This window comes from Colossoma macropomum, unplaced genomic scaffold, assembly GCF_904425465.1.
Source record: "Colossoma macropomum unplaced genomic scaffold, Colossoma_macropomum, whole genome shotgun sequence".
Classification (NCBI taxonomy): Eukaryota; Metazoa; Chordata; class Actinopteri; order Characiformes; family Serrasalmidae; genus Colossoma; species Colossoma macropomum.
Window position 1 is genome coordinate 21129841 of NW_023494794.1, and position 17393 is coordinate 21147233.

The window sequence follows — 17393 nt, forward strand, 5'->3', positions numbered from 1 at the left end:
CATCTGCAGCAAAACAAACACATTCTCACCCACAGACACAAAGCGAATGAGCTTTCTTTCATTCTAGATCTGTTGTAGTTCCATTTGACTGATTACCCACTGGCTAGCTTTTGAAAGACTCCAGACTCTTCTTCCTCTGCGTAAAGGCCAGAAAATCTGACTTTTGTAAAAAGTTTCCTACAGGCCAGTTTTAAAGGGCTACCTGAATGTCCACACACACACACACACACACACACACACATAGTGCTTCCTCCAGGGCTCTGCTCAGTGTATGTTGGTTGACAGCACTGCTGTGAGGGCAGACTGTGGTCATCCTTTTCCTTCCTCTATCTTTTTGTTCTTTTTCTGTCCGCTCTGTAACAAAGGAGAAGTGTGAGGCAGCCAGGAAAGGAGGAAGTGGGGAAGACTGGGTCTGTGTGTGTGTGTGTGTGTGTGTGTGTGTGTGTGTGTGTGTGTGTGTGTGTGTGTGTGTGTGTGGCATAGATGTGCATGTGCTGTAGCTGCAGGCTGTACTCCACTGTGAGCAGGGAAGGCTTTTCTAAGAGGGCTACACTATCAGAGGTTGGTAAGAGGAACACTAGAGGGAAATGTTTTGATGAAGATAATTTATTTGTGAGGCCAAAAGACAAGGACGAGGAAGTTACTCTGCAGAAAGTGGTATAAAGTTTGAAACAGGGCTGCACAATGTATCGTTCCTTAAATTGTTATTGCAGCATTGGCCTTCGCAATACTAATATTGCTCAAATGTACAATGAGCCTAAGTTGTTTTTGTGTGCTGTGAACATCCTGACCAATAATAGATGATTGACACGATTTTAGACACGACAAATGCAGGCCAGTCCTTGTCTCACCAAGGGTTCATCAGTTTGCTGTATATTGGCTGAAGGGTTGGGCAATATTACAATATTTTATCGTTATCATGATAAATTATGCCACAGTGTTTTCCTGGGTAGCGTCAGTACTTCAAGAACCCTAAAAGGCAGCATGTTACTGATGCTGTAGCACAATATGGCTGAACAATTTGAACAAAAAAGTATATTTCTGTCCAATACTGTGACTGTGATTTAAATTGCAATTATTTTATATAAATTATGTTTCAGACCAGTCTTTTGCCCAAGAAACTTTGTCTTGAACACTAATGACATGTGCCAGACTGCCAGTTGGTTGTGGTTGTTTCAGTTCTTGTAATTTGAAAATTGCATTCTTGCAAACTACAAATTTACCAGAAAAAAATACAAAAGTTTTAGTCATATAGTTATATAATCTGAGAAATTAATGTTCTCATAGGTTTTGATAGTCATAGTGATCCCATTAGGGATTTTTTTTGTCTGTTCCAATAGATCAAACATCAGAAAAATAAAATATTGTGAAACAAAAAAAAAATCTTGTATCTTGAAAATGCCTTCCAAGTATTGTTTGCTAATTTGAAGGTGTATGGTAACAGCAACATATTATATGGTATTTTGTCCATATCTTGCATCCCTAACCAAAGTATTAAACTACTGGCAATGTCATACTGCAACTGAAAGCCACATTAACGTTTGAAAAACACATACTTGAAATCACTGTTAAAATCTGACAAAAGCAGAAAAAAACCCACAGTTTTTCAGCTTCTTCTGGCTACTGCAGATGCACATACCTCCACAACGAGGGGGAACTTTTCCAGCTTGCGGCTTAAACAACAAGCCGATCGGCTCATTTTATTGAAGGGTTAGGATATTTCTCGTAAACAGATGCCATGTTGAACGTTATGAGCTTTCCCATTCATATTTTAACCAGTGACTCCTCTTTTATAGCATCTCTGCTACTGCCTTAGTTTAAGGGGCGATATAGCAAAAACATGACATCAGAATATTTGCTTTTTCTAAGGTTTAGAAAGTTAGAACAGACCAAAAATGACCAGTAGTACCACATTTAAAGAAATTGTCAAAATTATACAGTGATTTTGTTCAAGATCTATGTACTGCACTGCACTAAATCCAGTTATACAGGACTGATAATGGTCTATTTGTAATGCAACATGCAGCTGTTTTTGTGTACTGATGATGTTCACCATATGTTCAGTAAAACTGTGTAGTGATGCCATTTAACACAACAGTGAATATTGTCAATTTTCCCGCCCTGCTTTAAATCCCTCTCTAAACACCCCCTTTTTTATGTATTTTTCAGTCATATCTGACCCTTGTTTATTTATTTTCCTGACACAATTCCAGCCTAGGCTGTCAGCTCTGCAGGCTAACAGGCTTAAGACCCCTTTGTGGAAGTGCCCCAGTGCCACTGCAGTATACTTGGGTCTCAGTCCTGGTTAAACATCTGGAGGTGACTCCTGTAGCTGTGGCAAAGGCCAGCATATAACATAAGGCTTTTAAGCTAATGCTCTGTAGCTAGCAGCATGTTGCTGTACCCTGCTTTTTAACTTTTAAATGGCTGTAGTGCTTTCTTTGACAGTGTGTGTAGCTATGCTTCACTGACTTTACCAAGTCCCAGTTTTAAATTCTGTTAACACTGGAACTGTTTTTTCTGTTGGAGAGTGATCAGCAGGTAACAGTCATTTCAAAGCACAAAGGAGTAGAAGCTTCTTTGTTTGAACTAGAGGTGCGCATGGGCTTTTAAGTGCTCAGTTAATTAAACCAGATGCCAGTATTTGAATACTGAGATCATTGCTTGAGTATTATTTAGGAAGCGTTCAGTTGAGGCTATTTGAAACCCCCTCAAGCTCCTTGTTTTCATTAGTGTCTGACCCCTTTAACCTGCACAGCACTTTTCGTGTGATATCAAGGATGCTTTCATGTTCTTTCAAATTGCTCTCGTTCATCTTCTTGTCAATCAAATGTGTTAACCGAGCCCTAAGAAGTGCATCCTGGTTCTTTTTAAAGGTGGGATGTGGTGTGCCTCACATGAAAACAGGTGTTGTCTGAAAGCCCCCTTATGCGGCGTCACATGAAGAGAAAATAAACGGGTCAACCATTCAGTGAAGCGTCATTGAATGTTAACAGGGCTGAAAGTATGACTGCTTTGCTTTGTATTTATGATTATGTAAGTTTGTTATACCTTGCTAGGTGACGTGAGCATGTTACCATGGAACCGTTTACATGACAAACTGCTAATGTATCATTTAGCTTTTGCATAGTAGGCCTGCTGGACCTTCTTTTCTGTACTCTTGGATCTTCTGGCTGGATGTTGCTGGGAGTTAGTCCTGTGTAATCCTTTTTGGGTTTCTTTTGTACTGCTTAAGCTCATTTGGGTAAATAGAGAATAGTAACTTGTACTTGAGAGTAAAGCAGATCAGGCTTTTTTCCACTTGCTGCGCTACCTAAACCCTCAAGTTAACCAGTACATCCACAGCAAACTGATTGGAGGATTAGCGTTACTGGAGGCTCTCAAGGGGTCACAAAGTCACTGCTGTCCATGATGTTAGATAACTGACCTGGTGGAGAAGTGCGTTTACACCAGAGAGAGAAAGAGAACATTTAGATTTTGTGTTGGCTGTGTGCAGAGCGTTTGTCCTCTGTGCTTCTTTCATTTGCATGTACTAAAGGTTACTTCAGCTGGTTTGCGAAGGACCAGAGTGGTCCAATTTTAGCTGAGGATTATGGAAATCATGTCAAGCGTATGTTCTCTTGTATGTATCGAGTTCTCTTTTTAAATTCAGTCGTTCTGCCCTCATCTTCAGTCTTTTTCCAGATTACCAGCATGCATGCTTTCTTCTTTGGCGTCACACCTCAAACCCTTCTCGCTCTGTCTCTGCAGGGCTGGTGGAGCATGGGCGGAACTGGTCGGCTATTGCTAAGATGGTAGGCACCAAAAGTGAGGCTCAATGCAAGAACTTCTACTTTAACTACAAGAGACGCCACAACCTGGACAACCTGCTGCAGCAGCACAAGCAGGTAACGAGCAGCATTTCAGGCACTTTGGTGTCCCATCTCAGAGCGTGATCTGGGGACTGTGCCATTTTTTTTTTTATACTTCAATTAAGCAGATAACGTGAAAAGCTGGTCATAGGACAGAAATTGTTCTTTACCACATACCACAATTTCAGACCCTTCTCATCTTCGGTGACACCCTGTTAACATCTAACATCATATTCATATTTAGAAAAGTGGTGAAACTGTTTTAGAAGGTCTCACTGTGTATGTGTGTTTGTAGGTGACCAGACGGTTACGTGAACGAGACGCATCACAAAGCGACAGTATGGCCACGGCTTCAGCTGACGATGATGAGGAGAACCCAGATGACAGTGAAGGTAATCACAGAAATACTCACACACAAACAGTGTTGGTGGACCAGTTGTTGGACCATTGTTCTAAATTTAGCTAACGACTGTCCCTGGATGCGCATCTAGCAGTCAAGTGAATAGGAACCTTACGTTCTTTAAGATGTCACTATATAAAAGCCAAACAATGTTTTAGCGAGCCATGAAAACAGCAGAGTAGTCCACCGCCTGCATATGTAGAGGCCATTCCTCCCCCACTCTACTTGTGATGTTTTTAGTTTTGCTTCAGGCTGGTAGTGTTGGACTGAGGGCTATCAATCACAGATGCTCATCAGATTATTAGGCCCACCCCCAGACAGTTCTCAGATAGGTCTAATAAGATATTTTTAAGCAGTTTTTTTTTTGTTGTTTTTCTTTTTTCATTTGAACTTTGCTGGATATTTAATGTAATGTGAATTTTAGTACCACGCAAACATTTTTAATATTTTACACTGTGTTCCCTGGGACATTAAAGCTACATTAATTTAAGTTTTGGGTGTTTAGAAACCTTTTTTAAAAAGACTAGCTATAGGAAACTAGCAACTTAGTGGCAAGATATATTCATCCACTAGTTAGTAGAATTGCTAGTATCATATGTTCAGCAGTTAAAGGCCAAATTATGCTTCAGCGTCTGTGAATCTGCATCACACACGGTTGTTCTAATAGGCTTGTGCTAACATCCTAGCACATTGTGTGCTAGGGGGCAGTGTCCAGTGTACAGAAAATGAAGAGGAAAGTCCTGTGCTTTTTCAATCTCTCTCCAGGCATGAACTCACTGGTATTGTAATATTTTTGGAGATGGTTTGTATAAATGTTTGTGAGGGGCCACTTCTGCTAACTAAACCTGTTCCATTTCATTTTGCACTAGTTCTGGTTATTGTCAAGTATTATTTGGGTCTCGTCCCATCCCTGATTCTGCTGGAGAGCCAGTCAGCTTGATGCACAGCTCTGTAGAATCGCATCTAAAGTTAACCTTTTGGAGGGGTGCAAGTTTTGGCCTCTGCAAGCCTTTAGCCACCCAATTTACAATGTTTTCCAAGACAATCTCTTTTGTTTTTCACAATGACTGAATATGTAACAGGGAAGACAGCCTTGAACCTCATATGAAATGATATAGTCCTTTTGTAGAGCTGTTTTTCGAACACCTCTACAATGTACAATGGACTATCCCATAAGGCTTTGTGACACAGCCGGAGAAATTTCAGTGTTCGCGTTTAAAATGGTTTACTAGATGTGATTCTTAGGAAGCCCTCCAGCCTTGTTGTGTTTACTGCCTTTGGGAGAGGTTAAGTCTTTTTTAAAGGGGGTTTGGATCCCACCCAGAGCTCTATAATTTGTACTTTGGTGCAGAGAAGTCTGATATACAGGCTTAAAGGATCTCTGTCAGAGATTGAGTGTGTTTTAAAGGCAGCACTGACCTGCTTCATGGCAGAATGTTTGATTAGAGCTGACAGTGAAACCACAGTCTGAAGCACACAGCCAGCGAGTTCATGGCCACTACTGCTACTGTCTATACTTCTAATGAGAGTGAGAGAGGATCAGATGAGGAGAGAATCAAGAGGGAAAGAGAGAGAGAGAGAGAGCGAGAGTGCAAGAGAGTGAAGAGAGAAAAAGGATCTGGACTAATTCTGAGTGCCAGGCTTACTCTTATGTAAGTGTTCTTTGGCTTTGAACACTCAAGAAAGTGTGCTTTAAGGAACGCCGAGTGCCGCCACTGCTTGTTTGATCCGGTATGATGCTCTCCCTTCATCCCACTCTGCTCCCTACCTCCTCCCCCATCTCCCACTTCACGGCTCTACAGTGCCCCAGTCCGACATTTCCGCCGTCTTATGCTGTCCTCTCGACCCTCCTCACTCATTCCACCCTATCATGCACTTGTTCTCATGTTTTAGCTCCCCTTTTCTCTCTGTTGTCCCAGAGTACCCGGTTGGCTCTGCTGTGACGTTAGCAGTAACGAGGAAGGACCGTGTTGTGTTTTGACTGTTCAAACGGATCAGTTGGAGACAGGAAGAAGCTTGAGGCTTTTTCATGTTTTTTCCTCGTCTGTTGCATTTTCATGTCTAATGCAATGCACCTCCTTTTTTTCTTTGTGTCACTTTCAGTCTCTTTCTTTCTGTCGCTCAGGATGCTTGTGCCTAATCTGCTGCTACTTAAGTAAACCAAGTTAGCTGTGGTTCTTGCAGCTTACTCTACTGCTGCCTGAGAGGGAGTGACTGAGATAGAGAAGGGCAGATGCAGGAGAGGCCGTCAGTGCAGTTTTACCTCAAGATCCTTAGCAAATCAAGAGACTTTGGAAGACGTGAAAAGTGTGGTCTTGAGAAGGAAGAAGAAGAAAAAGCAAGCAAGTGCAAGGAGTTCCCTGCTGCTGGCAAACCTGACAGCCTGGTGGCCAGGACAGTGACCACATTATGCATGTGAGCGGCTTAAACCGTCACTTTGATGGTTACACTTCAGAACAGTTCCGTGAGGTTCCACCTTGTGTGCGATTCTGTATGGTCACAGTTCGCTGCCTGTAGCCACAGTGCAGGTCTTCTTCCTTTTTCTGTGTCAGCCCCTGAAAGCAGGCTGCCCTTAGCAGGGGGCCAGCCACTGAGGCTATGCTGTCACCTGACCAGCATGAAGAGGAAGTAGGCTTATTAGCCGCATACTGACTGCTGCCTTAGATTAGCATTTAACAGTTTTGTGCTATAGCCACAAACCCTCTTCCTACCTACTTTCACAGAGAATTCATGATGGGAGAGCTGCCATGTAAAAAATATTTCCCAGAACGCAGTCACGTGGTTTTGGCAAGACGGAGGGGGGGACTCATTTCCCCTTTAAGCAAGCAACAGAGAAATGAACCCCATTCACACCAGCGGGAAGTCCCCCTTCATGATAACAGCAAACTTTTGGACATTTTTTGTGATGCCAGGGTCTGGTGAATAACCCTAAACAGGTATTTTCTGATTAACTGATTTTTAAAAAGAAAAAAAAAAAAAGCCAGCTAGCAGGTGTTTCTGCACAGTCTGCTGCTGTTGCCCCTAGAGACTAGGGTGAGGTGAAGTGGATGAAGCAAGACTTAAGCCTACAGGAACTGTACAACTTGTTCAGAAAATGTTCATTTATTGATTTATTTTATGAAAACCATAGCAAAACAGCAGTATTCCCACAGGTAAACATAACTGAGCTTTTATATGTTGGGTAATGTGATATCCTGCATTAATACCACATTAATTGCACTTAGCAGATGAGACGTTCTAAAAGTGTGGCGCTGGTTCGACACATTCTGTGCTGCTGGCAAATATCATGCCTGTACTAAAAGTCACCTGTATGGTATGGGGCACATTTAAGGACATCCTCACACCATAGCGTCAGGTTTCAGACTGAAACACAACTTTGGTTGTGAGGGGAAAGAACAAGTAGAAACGTCTCAGCTCTTGACGTAAGTTGTTTCGAACAGCCTCAGCTGAAATGGCTTCAGCGAAGAAGGCAAGAGCAACGCTAAGTGATCGAAAACTCTTAAAGTATGTTGAGGTTGTGTGACAATCTCAATTTTATCCTTTCTTACTAGATTAATTGGATTGTTTAGGGCCAAATTAAAGATGACACTTTGTTCTCAACTCACATGGTATCGCTGTGTTTGTCCCATGTCCACTTCAGTGTAAGATACCGTTGGCAAATGACAGGACAAAACGGTAAAAAAAAGGTAGAAATCCTGACCGTCTTATCAGTCTTCTAGTAAATGCTTTGTGTCTTTAGCATTGTCATTAGCTTAGTAGTTTATAGCTAACCATCAAAATCGTCCCATACATTCAAACTGCAAGGGGTATGTATTACAGGCTTCTAAGGACTAAACAGAGATTCTTCGGTAATAATTACATTACTGCCCCTCCCAATATAAAACTCGATCCAGTACTGTAGATGCAGAATGTTATGAGGTGCCTTATTCTGATAAGCTCTCTCTATTGAACCAGGTGCAGATAACAGCTCGGACACAGAGAGCGCCCCATCTCCCTCTCAGACAGACCCTTCTAAGCCCTCTGACCCGCTGCCCCACTCCAGCACTGGAGAAAGCGCCTCAGAGCAAGAATCCGCCTCTGCCAAAGGCCCTGGCCCAGATTCCAAAGCCCAGGAGCAGCCCTTCGAGGAGCTTAAGGTTAAGATGGAGAAGAGTCCAGAAGGCGGGGCGGTGGGCGACGGCATGGCTCAGGACGAGCGGGCACGGCAAGCCTTCGAGGGTCAGGTGCACCCTAAGAGTGAGCCACAGGACACAGAAATGGCCACGGGGGCAGTAGCTGCAGCAGTTGGGGAGAGAGGAGAGATCCAGGTGAAGACAGAGCCAGAAGCCAGGGAGAAAGGCGAAAAGCAAGGTGATCAGGCGCACTCGGATAACGACTCAAGCGCCACATGCAGCGCCGACGAGGATGTGGATGCCGAGCCAGAGAGACAGAGGTGAGCGAGTTGGATGTATCCTATAGAATGAACAATCTGTGGCAAAACAGGTTTTGCTGTACTGCAAATGCAGCCTGTGAGGTACTTTGTTGACATCCAGGTAACGATAGAGAGAAATGTCAATGTTGGAATCCAGTCCATTTGAATAACTGCTCAGCAAGTCATTTATTACATTAATGACATATTAGATCACTTTGTTCTTTGTGGTTGCAGCCACAGCAAATAAATTGTATTGTTTATGTTGCTGCGGACTGGTGGCCAAGATAGCCCCACCCACACCGTGTAAAGTCACTTGAAGTTTCACATAAGGTAGCTGGTGTTTTTAATTTGAGTATTTCCTTGTCTGTTTGTTCTACCTTTACAATAGGGAAGTACTGATATAGGAGTCAGTCAAATACCTGTTTGAATACATTACATTAAGCTCACTTTGAGAGGGGACAGTTGTTTATAATAAAGTATCTAAAATATCATACTTGAACCTTGACATTTTGATGGTATTAAAACAATAATCTTTTTTTAGGGAGCTGACCCTTTATGTTCTTTGACAATATGTAAGTTAATTAGTCTCTCTCTCTCTCTCTCTCTCTCTCTCTCATATTCCATAGGATGTTTTCTTTGGAGAAGCCGTCATTGCTTGGAGGCCCCCCAGGTGCCTCTGTGGTAGTGTCTTCGGCCAAGCAGGCCCAGCTCAGCATGCAGCAACTCCAGCAGCGGGCAGCCAGCATCCCCCCTATGGTCAGTCCCCCTAGCTCCATCCCCCACTTACCTAGCAGATATGCCCCTCTGGCCAGGGCCAGGCCAAGGGACTGGGAGAGGCTCGAATCCGGAGCCAGGGCCCAAAGCTGGTCTCCCTCAGCCCAGATGCCCCGCCATGTGAGTCCAGGCCACGCTTGAGCCCACCTCCGCCAAAAAAAAGATAATAAACCTGGATCAAAAGCTGCTAAATCAACATCATTGATCTGAATTGATTTGAATCAGTAAAAATCCTGGTTAATTTTTGAATGTTTTATGAAAACAAATATCAATGGGATCTTTCCACTGAAAAGCTTAAGACTCAATCTGTGCGTGGAAATCTGCATCAAATTGACTGACCACTGCCATAGATGTGAAGCACCACTCTTGAAGCCTCTAATGCAGTCCAGAACAGTTTGATAGTTCCCCTGCTCACAGATGAGTGTAATCAGGTGTGTTTGAGCAGGTAAATCGCCAAACTGTGCTGGGCACCAGCCCTCAAGGACTAGAGTTGTGCACCCCTGCCCTAATGAAACCGCTTGAGCAAATTAAGTGATACGATGGAGAGTGTAAGTGACACTAGGGGGAGTATTTGCCAAGAAAAAAAGTCTTTACCGAAAAGGATTATAGCGTTAATAAAAAACTAAATGTAAGACTTTATATTTTTATCTGTCTTGTTCAGCTGACAGTACCTTTTTTGGAGGGCAAAGTTGTAATAAATGGAGAGATGGCGCTCCTGCCCCTCCCCCCAAGAACTTATTCTCCGAAGCAAACTGTAAACGTTAGTTACCTGTAAGATTCATGTGGTGCTTTGCATCTAAGAAGTGTGATAATTGTATACAGCGATGCTCTGTGGCTGTGGCTTCGTCCAAAACTTCACCTTCAGTATTAGTAGTGCTTGTGTGGTGTGGTTACAGCAAGCGGAGGTCTTGGTGATTTAGCTCTGTGCAAAGTGGGCATGGATTAGCTGTTCAAAACAAGACATCAAAGTGTGGCTCTTCTCAAGTTGTTGCTCTGAAATATAGTCATGTGAAGATGTAAGTACACCCCATAAAAGTTGACTTTTTCAACATATTGAAATACATGTCAGATCTTCATTTAAGCAGTGCTGATAGATAAAAGTGATAGATTTTGTCCTATAACTGAAATAAACGGTAATGCAGTTTTCTTATTTGGAAAAAGTAAGTACACCCCTACATATATCACTTATCACTACTTCAGACATGTCAAATTGAAATCAGACGCACCCGATCAGGTACTTGTGATTTAGAACGCTGTTATAGCTTAGAGGAACTTGTCTTATTTAAACCTCAGATATCTGGTCTGATTTGCTGTTAGTTATTGGAGTGTGTAGTATCAACATGCCTAGATCAAAAGAGCTCTCTGAAACCTTCAAAAAGAAATATGTCTGGGAAGGGGTTTAGGAAGATATCCAAAATATAGGAAATCACTAATTCCGCTGTTGGGAAGAACGTCTACAAGTGGAGAAGATTTAAGTGGAGAGGATGCCAATTTGTCCAGGCCGTGCCGCCCCAGCAAATTTAACCAGACAGCAGACCCTAAGATGGGAACAGAAGTCTCTAATGTCATTACGGCACCTGCAGGTAGCTCTTGCCATTGTTGATGTGAAAGTGCATGCATCTACCATTAGAAAAAGACTGCGCAAATTTGATGGGAGGTGTGCCAGAAGGAAGCCTTTGCTGTCTACAAAGAACAGTGGGACCAGGCTAAAGTTTACTGATGATTGTCTAGGCAAGGACCAGGATTTCTGACACAGTGTACAAATGGACAGATGAGATAAAGATAGTTGTTTGGCCACAGTAAAAGAAGCCGTGTTTGGCGAAAAAACCAGAGACAGCATTTGATAATTAGAGCCTCTTGCCACCTGTAAAGCATGGTAGTGGAAATCTTATGGTTTGGGTTTGCTTTATTACCTTAGGGCCTCGTCAGCTTGCAATCCTAGAACTGCTTATGAATTCTCTTTCGTGCCTGAGAGTGCTTTAGAAGACCATCTTTGAAAAAGTGGAAGCTGTAGAAGTAGACCTTCCAACAGGATAATGATCCCAAATATACAATTAAATGTACCTGGGAATGGTATAAAAGAAATAAAAACGGGGGGGACGGGAGGGGGGCGTTATGGAATGGCCTAATCAAAGCCCAGATCTGAATCCCATTGAAATGCTGCGGGGGGATTTGAAACAGGCTGTACATTCAAGAAACCCCCCTTGCGCAGTTGAAATAATTCTATATGGAGGAATGGGCAAATTCTCCTAATAAATGTTAGAAGCTGGTAGACAGTTACAGGGCCAGCAGACAAAAATGGCATCCCCTTTTAAATAATAGCAAAATCAAATTTTCATGTTCCATGTTGGTTTTTGTTCTCTTACTTAAAGTTTATTTATGCATACTGTTTAACTGAAGATCAAATACTGTCCACTTGTCAAAAAAAGGAAAGATTGCCATGGGGTGTACTTATTTCTTCACATGAATAAATAAGAATATAAATATATATGTATATACATATAGTAAATACTGAGGGTTTGGTCTGGCCGTGATGGTATCAAAGAAAATAAAATCTCCTCATGATATATTTTTCCCTGTCCTCCAATAATTGTAGATAATTATAATCATAATCATTATGTTCAGGTCCTTTTGCTCTGTTTGATTAATGTCTTGATATACAAATTACCTACATTCTGTGAACACCTGAAGTTTTAAATTTCTTTACATACATAGCCTTTTTTACTATATTATAAATAATGTATGTCCATATAAAAAAAGATTTTGATGATTATTGTTATTGATTTTTTGCTCAGGCCTGCTGAGGGTTCTAATTAGAAGCTGTAGTGCAGTGAGGTTTTAGTTCTGATCTGGTATTTTCCCTCTCCAGGTATCTGGTCCCTTTGGGACAGCTGGCGTCCCTGTAGGAGCTCCTCTCAGCGGCTTTACCATGTTCCAGCACCAGATCAAAGCAGTGCACGAGTCAGCTCACCTGGAGGACAACCAGCGGCAAGAGCCCGGGGAGGCAGAGCGTCGCCCACGCTTCACTACCCGCAGCCCCACCATACTCGACCGAGACGGTAAGAATTCTCTCTCCAAAAGTATTAGAACACAGACTCAGCCATTCACCATACACTGCATTACTGACAAGATGAAGCTGTGACTGATCTGCTCAGATTAGCTCAGGATTAACCCAGTTAGTCATAATATCAATTTTTGTTGTTGTTGTTTACATTGATTGTGATGCATTACATTAATATACAACCCAGTACGGTAAGTGTCTCCACAGCAGAGTGAGTGGGATTATAAATTTACACTGTATATTTGGAAATATTTGTATTTTACGTGGGGCTGGTCTGAACTGCTACTTATAGGATTTGAATACTTGTTAGTATTTGTTTCATAGTTAACAATAATTTAAGCTTGTTTGTTATTACAGTTTTAAAATATCCAGCAGGCATCAGTGATGTATCGGTAGTCAGGCTGAAGCCCATCTGCTTGTGCACTGTGTTGCTGTGCTGGAATTTGTAATTCCAGTATGCTCCAAATATGCTCTCAGGAGAACATATCTAGATGCTAAGTGTGTAATAGATTAAGCATTTAGTTTATTGTCACAGTTTTAGTTTTACTAATTTTTTTCTTTTATAGAGTGATTTTATTTGGCTAGTTTGCCATTTTTGAACATGGAAAGCAGCACTAAGGGCGAGTTGATCTCAATCATAGAGTTGTTGAGCTCTGTGGCTGTTGGTCCGTGGCCCAAAAGGTTGCTGGGTATAGTGACTAGACTGAGCTTCACCCTCGAACACCCAAGGCGGCAGCAGTGTTGATGTTTCTCTGTCTCGGCTGTACTGGAACTCACCACAGCAAAGGTTTGAGGCTCTGAGCTACCCAGTTTTAGTGTCTCCCCAACAGAGCCTCATAGTACTCAGATAAGTACTGCTATACTTACCTATTTGAGATGATTCCTCAAACTTCTGATGCCTTTATGGTATACCAGACCCTTACTGCACGTTTTGTACTGAGTATATTTCTCATCAAAGTGCTCCCATCCCATGGTTTTGTGTGTATCTTTGCTCTTTTAGCTTAAATGGCACAACTTGTGAATACTGTGTAAAGAACAGAATTCCAATGTGAAAAACTAACGCTCTAGCATTCAAATTATTTGAGACAGCCCTACTTTTACAGTCCTCCTTTTTGCAATCTGTGTTTACAGAAAGAGTGAAGGGTTCAGCGAAAATGAGGCTGAATTAGATTAATGTAACCGAGTGGAAAGTGATGTAGAGGGAAAATAGGAAATGAGGATGCTGCTTTAAAGTGAGCATTTTGAAGAAGGAGGAGAGTGTGGTGAAGATGAAGTGATGATGAATGGCCAAAGACCAAGTGGTTGTCTCGAGCTGGTGTTTTGTGTCCTTTCACCAATTATATGTTTTCTCGACTGTCTGTCGTCTTCTGTTTTGGAAAACGTCTGACCAAAAAGCGCTGACCCTGGGAGTAGGAAAGTTTGTTGTTCTAATCTGGTTAAAAAGAAAAAAGATAAGTTTGTTATTTTAATCTGGTCTTTTTTCTTCTGTAAAAAAAAAGAAGCAGTTATGAAACCTTTATACTCAAACTCTTCATTACGCAGATCATCTGGAACATTGTATATCAGTGTGCAGTACCCTACCCTTGGAAACTTATACTCCCCCTTTTTTGTACTGGGCTGTGTTCTTGTGAAGTATGCGGTGTCTCCTTTCTTTCCCAGACTCCTTTGGGACGGAGGAGGGCATGTGTCTCTGTATCTGGAATGATGGTCTGAAGAGACAGGGCTTTCCAGGACTTTGAGGGCAGAACACGAGGGCTCAGAGCAAAAATAAGACAGACAGCAAAAGGCTGCCATTTTAAAGAGCCAGACAGAGGCAGTCAACCAAAGGGAACATTGGGGCAGTCTCACATAGTGATGACCATTAGCCAGAGTGCTTGATTATTCACACAAAGCTTTTCTCGCCCTTCATTTGAGTCGCTGGATTCCGCTGGCTTAGTACTGTTTTGGTGTGTTTGGTATTTGTGGCATTAAATTCACAGCACTGACTGGATATGTCAGATGTTCTTGTGAGCTTTGTCTCAGTTGCTTCAGGATTCAGACTTCTGAAGGTAAATTTGGCAAAGTGTACAAGAAATAGCAGGTGGGCACAGATGTTTTCATGTGTATGTCTTTTTGTGATGTGTTTTATTTCTGTTTTCCTTCTCTCTCAGGTAAGCCGTTTACCTACATGCCTTACGATATGAAGCTGATGGAGCAGGAGGTTCATGGTGGAGCAGGAAGACCAGGCTCCCCCTACAGACTCTCTCCCCGAGAGCCCAGCAAAGCCTCCCCCCAGCCGGACCCCAACAACCCTGCCCGCTACAGTGTCCCACCAGGTGAATACACCTACTCTCATCTTCACTACCAAAGGTTCTCACTAGATAATGTGTGGCAGTGGTTATTCTGGACCAAGTGGATGGGAGTCTGGTATAGTTTAGTGATTTTATCCTTAAACCACCTTTAACCACCCTCTAGAACTGGAAAACAACATGTAAGAAATGTAGGTTAGTCTTGCTGTTGTGGGCACACAATATACATGTATAAATTTTCCAATGTCCAATAAATGACCAACGTATTTTGCCAACACTCTCGTTTTTCCATGTGAACTGGATAGTCTTAATGTTGGGTCACATATTAGTAAGCCAGAACCTCACTAATTGCAAGGCTTATGTGGCTTTTCTCGCCCACACAGCTTTCACAAAACTGTTCTCTTGCAGTCTCTCTGTTAGAGTCTGAGAAACTTCCTAAGAGAAAGCTAACTAACAACCAAACCAAAGCTAACCTAGCAAGGTTATATATTTGCCTGTAGTCTGTCCATCGGTTTGTCCATTTGTTTGTTTGTTCAACTGGCCACCCCAGCATTTCCTGGACGCACAAGGAATGATGGCGTAAATAAAAATAACTGAATAAGAATCGCCATATAGTGAGTGTACACAACGGGGATAGTCAGCAACACCACTTGCATATGTAGAGCCTGTTTAACTAATTTCTCCAGGCTCATGCTGTTGTGTGTCATTCTCCTTTATTGGCATAGCAGGCTGGGAGTTTTAACTAAGGGCTGTCAATCACAGGTGTTAATTAGAATAGAATATTATTATATTCTTAGAATACAAAAAAAGTGGATTTTAAGCCACCTTTTGTTGTATTTCTTATTTTTTTCCCATTTTAAACTTTTTTATATAGCACCCAATTTTAGTATCATCCAACCATTTAAATATTTTACAATATATTTTCTGGGACACTAACAGTATAGAGCAGTCATCAGTGGTAGTGTTTAACCACCATGTGCAAGGTATATGAATGAAATGAAAATAAATAATTCACCAGCCTGTGTTGCATATTTTGTTTTGTTTGTTTTTTTGGAGGCACCAGTCATGGAGTAAATTATTTTCCTATCTGTTACATTGTCTGTGACCATCTTGGTGCGTAGATAAACACACACACATTAACCACCACACACTGAGAACTAGCTACTCTTTCCTCCCATTTGCATGTTGCGTTGCTGTTTCCAAGGCTTGGTGTCTGAGCCTGTTCCTGAAGGAAAACAGTGAGCGGTCATGTGGCTCCCAGTGCACATGTTAAACTGGTCCAGAGCTCCTCACATGTGACCTGCTCCACTTATCAGCCTTCTGAAGGGTCTGGAAACTCACCTCACGGAACTGAACTCTAGCGGTCTGGACGTTTCTATCGGAAAGGAAAAAAATTAGATAAGCCAGCAAATGGAACATCCTGGTCGTATTGCTTCACCAAGTGAATGTGATAGGAGGTCCAGAGCAATTTAACTGTTAATTGTGTTGAAGCTTTTAGGTGCGTTATGGCAAACTTTTGGTCCTCAGTCTAGACATGAAGTCAAATCTTTCTTGATGGCTTGGGAACACTCTGTAATGGTACTTTGCATAACTGATCCATTAAACATTGGCTTTTGTACTTTTAACACAGTAAGTGAAAATGTGCTCCTTGGCTGACATAATGCACTGCTTTTATTAAACACTCTGTATTATGCATGACACTCTATAGTCAGTTATCTCATTGAAGCTGCTGCTTTTTACATGGCGCAAGAGTTCACGTCTCAATATTTTATCAGTGCCTATGCATAAGACCATGTGAATGGTAAAAGAAATGGACCTGGGTGCTTTTAGTGCTTGCGTGGTTCTGAAGCTTTTAAGGAGCTGTGCGTGGGTCACACTTGGACACAGCTGTGTGAATGGAAGAGCTTATGTGTGCCATGAGCTGCCCCCTGACCCCAAGCTCTTTTTTTCCAATGTCTTTGCACCCATGTTGGGTTGTAGAAGTGGGGTGCTTCTTTGCACTTAGGCCTCTCTTATAATGCCTTCTTCTGCACTTCTGTCACTCTGTAAAAATAGATGTATGAAACTGTTCCATTTCAGCAGTTAAGTAGGTCATGTTCGGATGGTGTTATCAAACTATTCAAGTGTTCTTGGATCAGTGTTTGCCCTGGACAAGGGCTGCCCAAAGAATGACCCAAAGTTGGCCCGTGAGGACGTTTGATTTGGCTCAGCAGAAAGTGACCCTAACCCTACCTCCTCACCCAATGACAGAACAAATATACAGTGTTGATGCTACATGTAAATTATTTAAAATTCTATTTAACATGGTTTAATAACAGTTATAGTGTTATGTTATAAAACAAGTTAAATGAAACCTCCCTGTCTGCTTTATTTGTGTACAGCAGGGGTGTGCAATCATATTCACAGAAGGTCAGTGTGGCTACAGGTTTTCATTCAAACAAAGCAAGAGAACAGATGGTTGGTTGTTTGTAGACTGATTAAACAAGTGAAATCAGGTGTGCTCCTGCATGTTTGAATTGTCACACCAGAGACAGCTCAAGGGGGGCTTTTCCACTTCTTAATTCTCACATTATACCAAAAACATCATTGCAAAACACTAGGGTTTCTA

The 17393-nt window shown here is 42.0% G+C and overlaps 1 protein-coding gene across 8 annotated transcripts in view; it reads left to right on the top strand.

The window, feature by feature from the left end:
• Positions 1-17393, top strand: part of ncor1 (nuclear receptor corepressor 1) — a 109691-nt gene that overhangs the window by 72708 nt on the left and 19590 nt on the right. For 6 of the 8 annotated variants that reach the window (XM_036580557.1, XM_036580556.1, XM_036580559.1 and 3 more), the window contains 6 exons: positions 3751-3887; positions 4147-4243; positions 8206-8683; positions 9289-9556; positions 12306-12495; positions 14648-14812. In XM_036580557.1, coding sequence (XP_036436450.1) covers positions 3751-3887; positions 4147-4243; positions 8206-8683; positions 9289-9556; positions 12306-12495; positions 14648-14812 — 1335 coding nt within the window. The remainder of the gene's footprint in view (positions 1-3750; positions 3888-4146; positions 4244-8205; positions 8684-9288; positions 9557-12305; positions 12496-14647; positions 14813-17393) is intronic. The other 2 variants (XM_036580560.1, XM_036580563.1) reach the window with 1 other exon arrangement.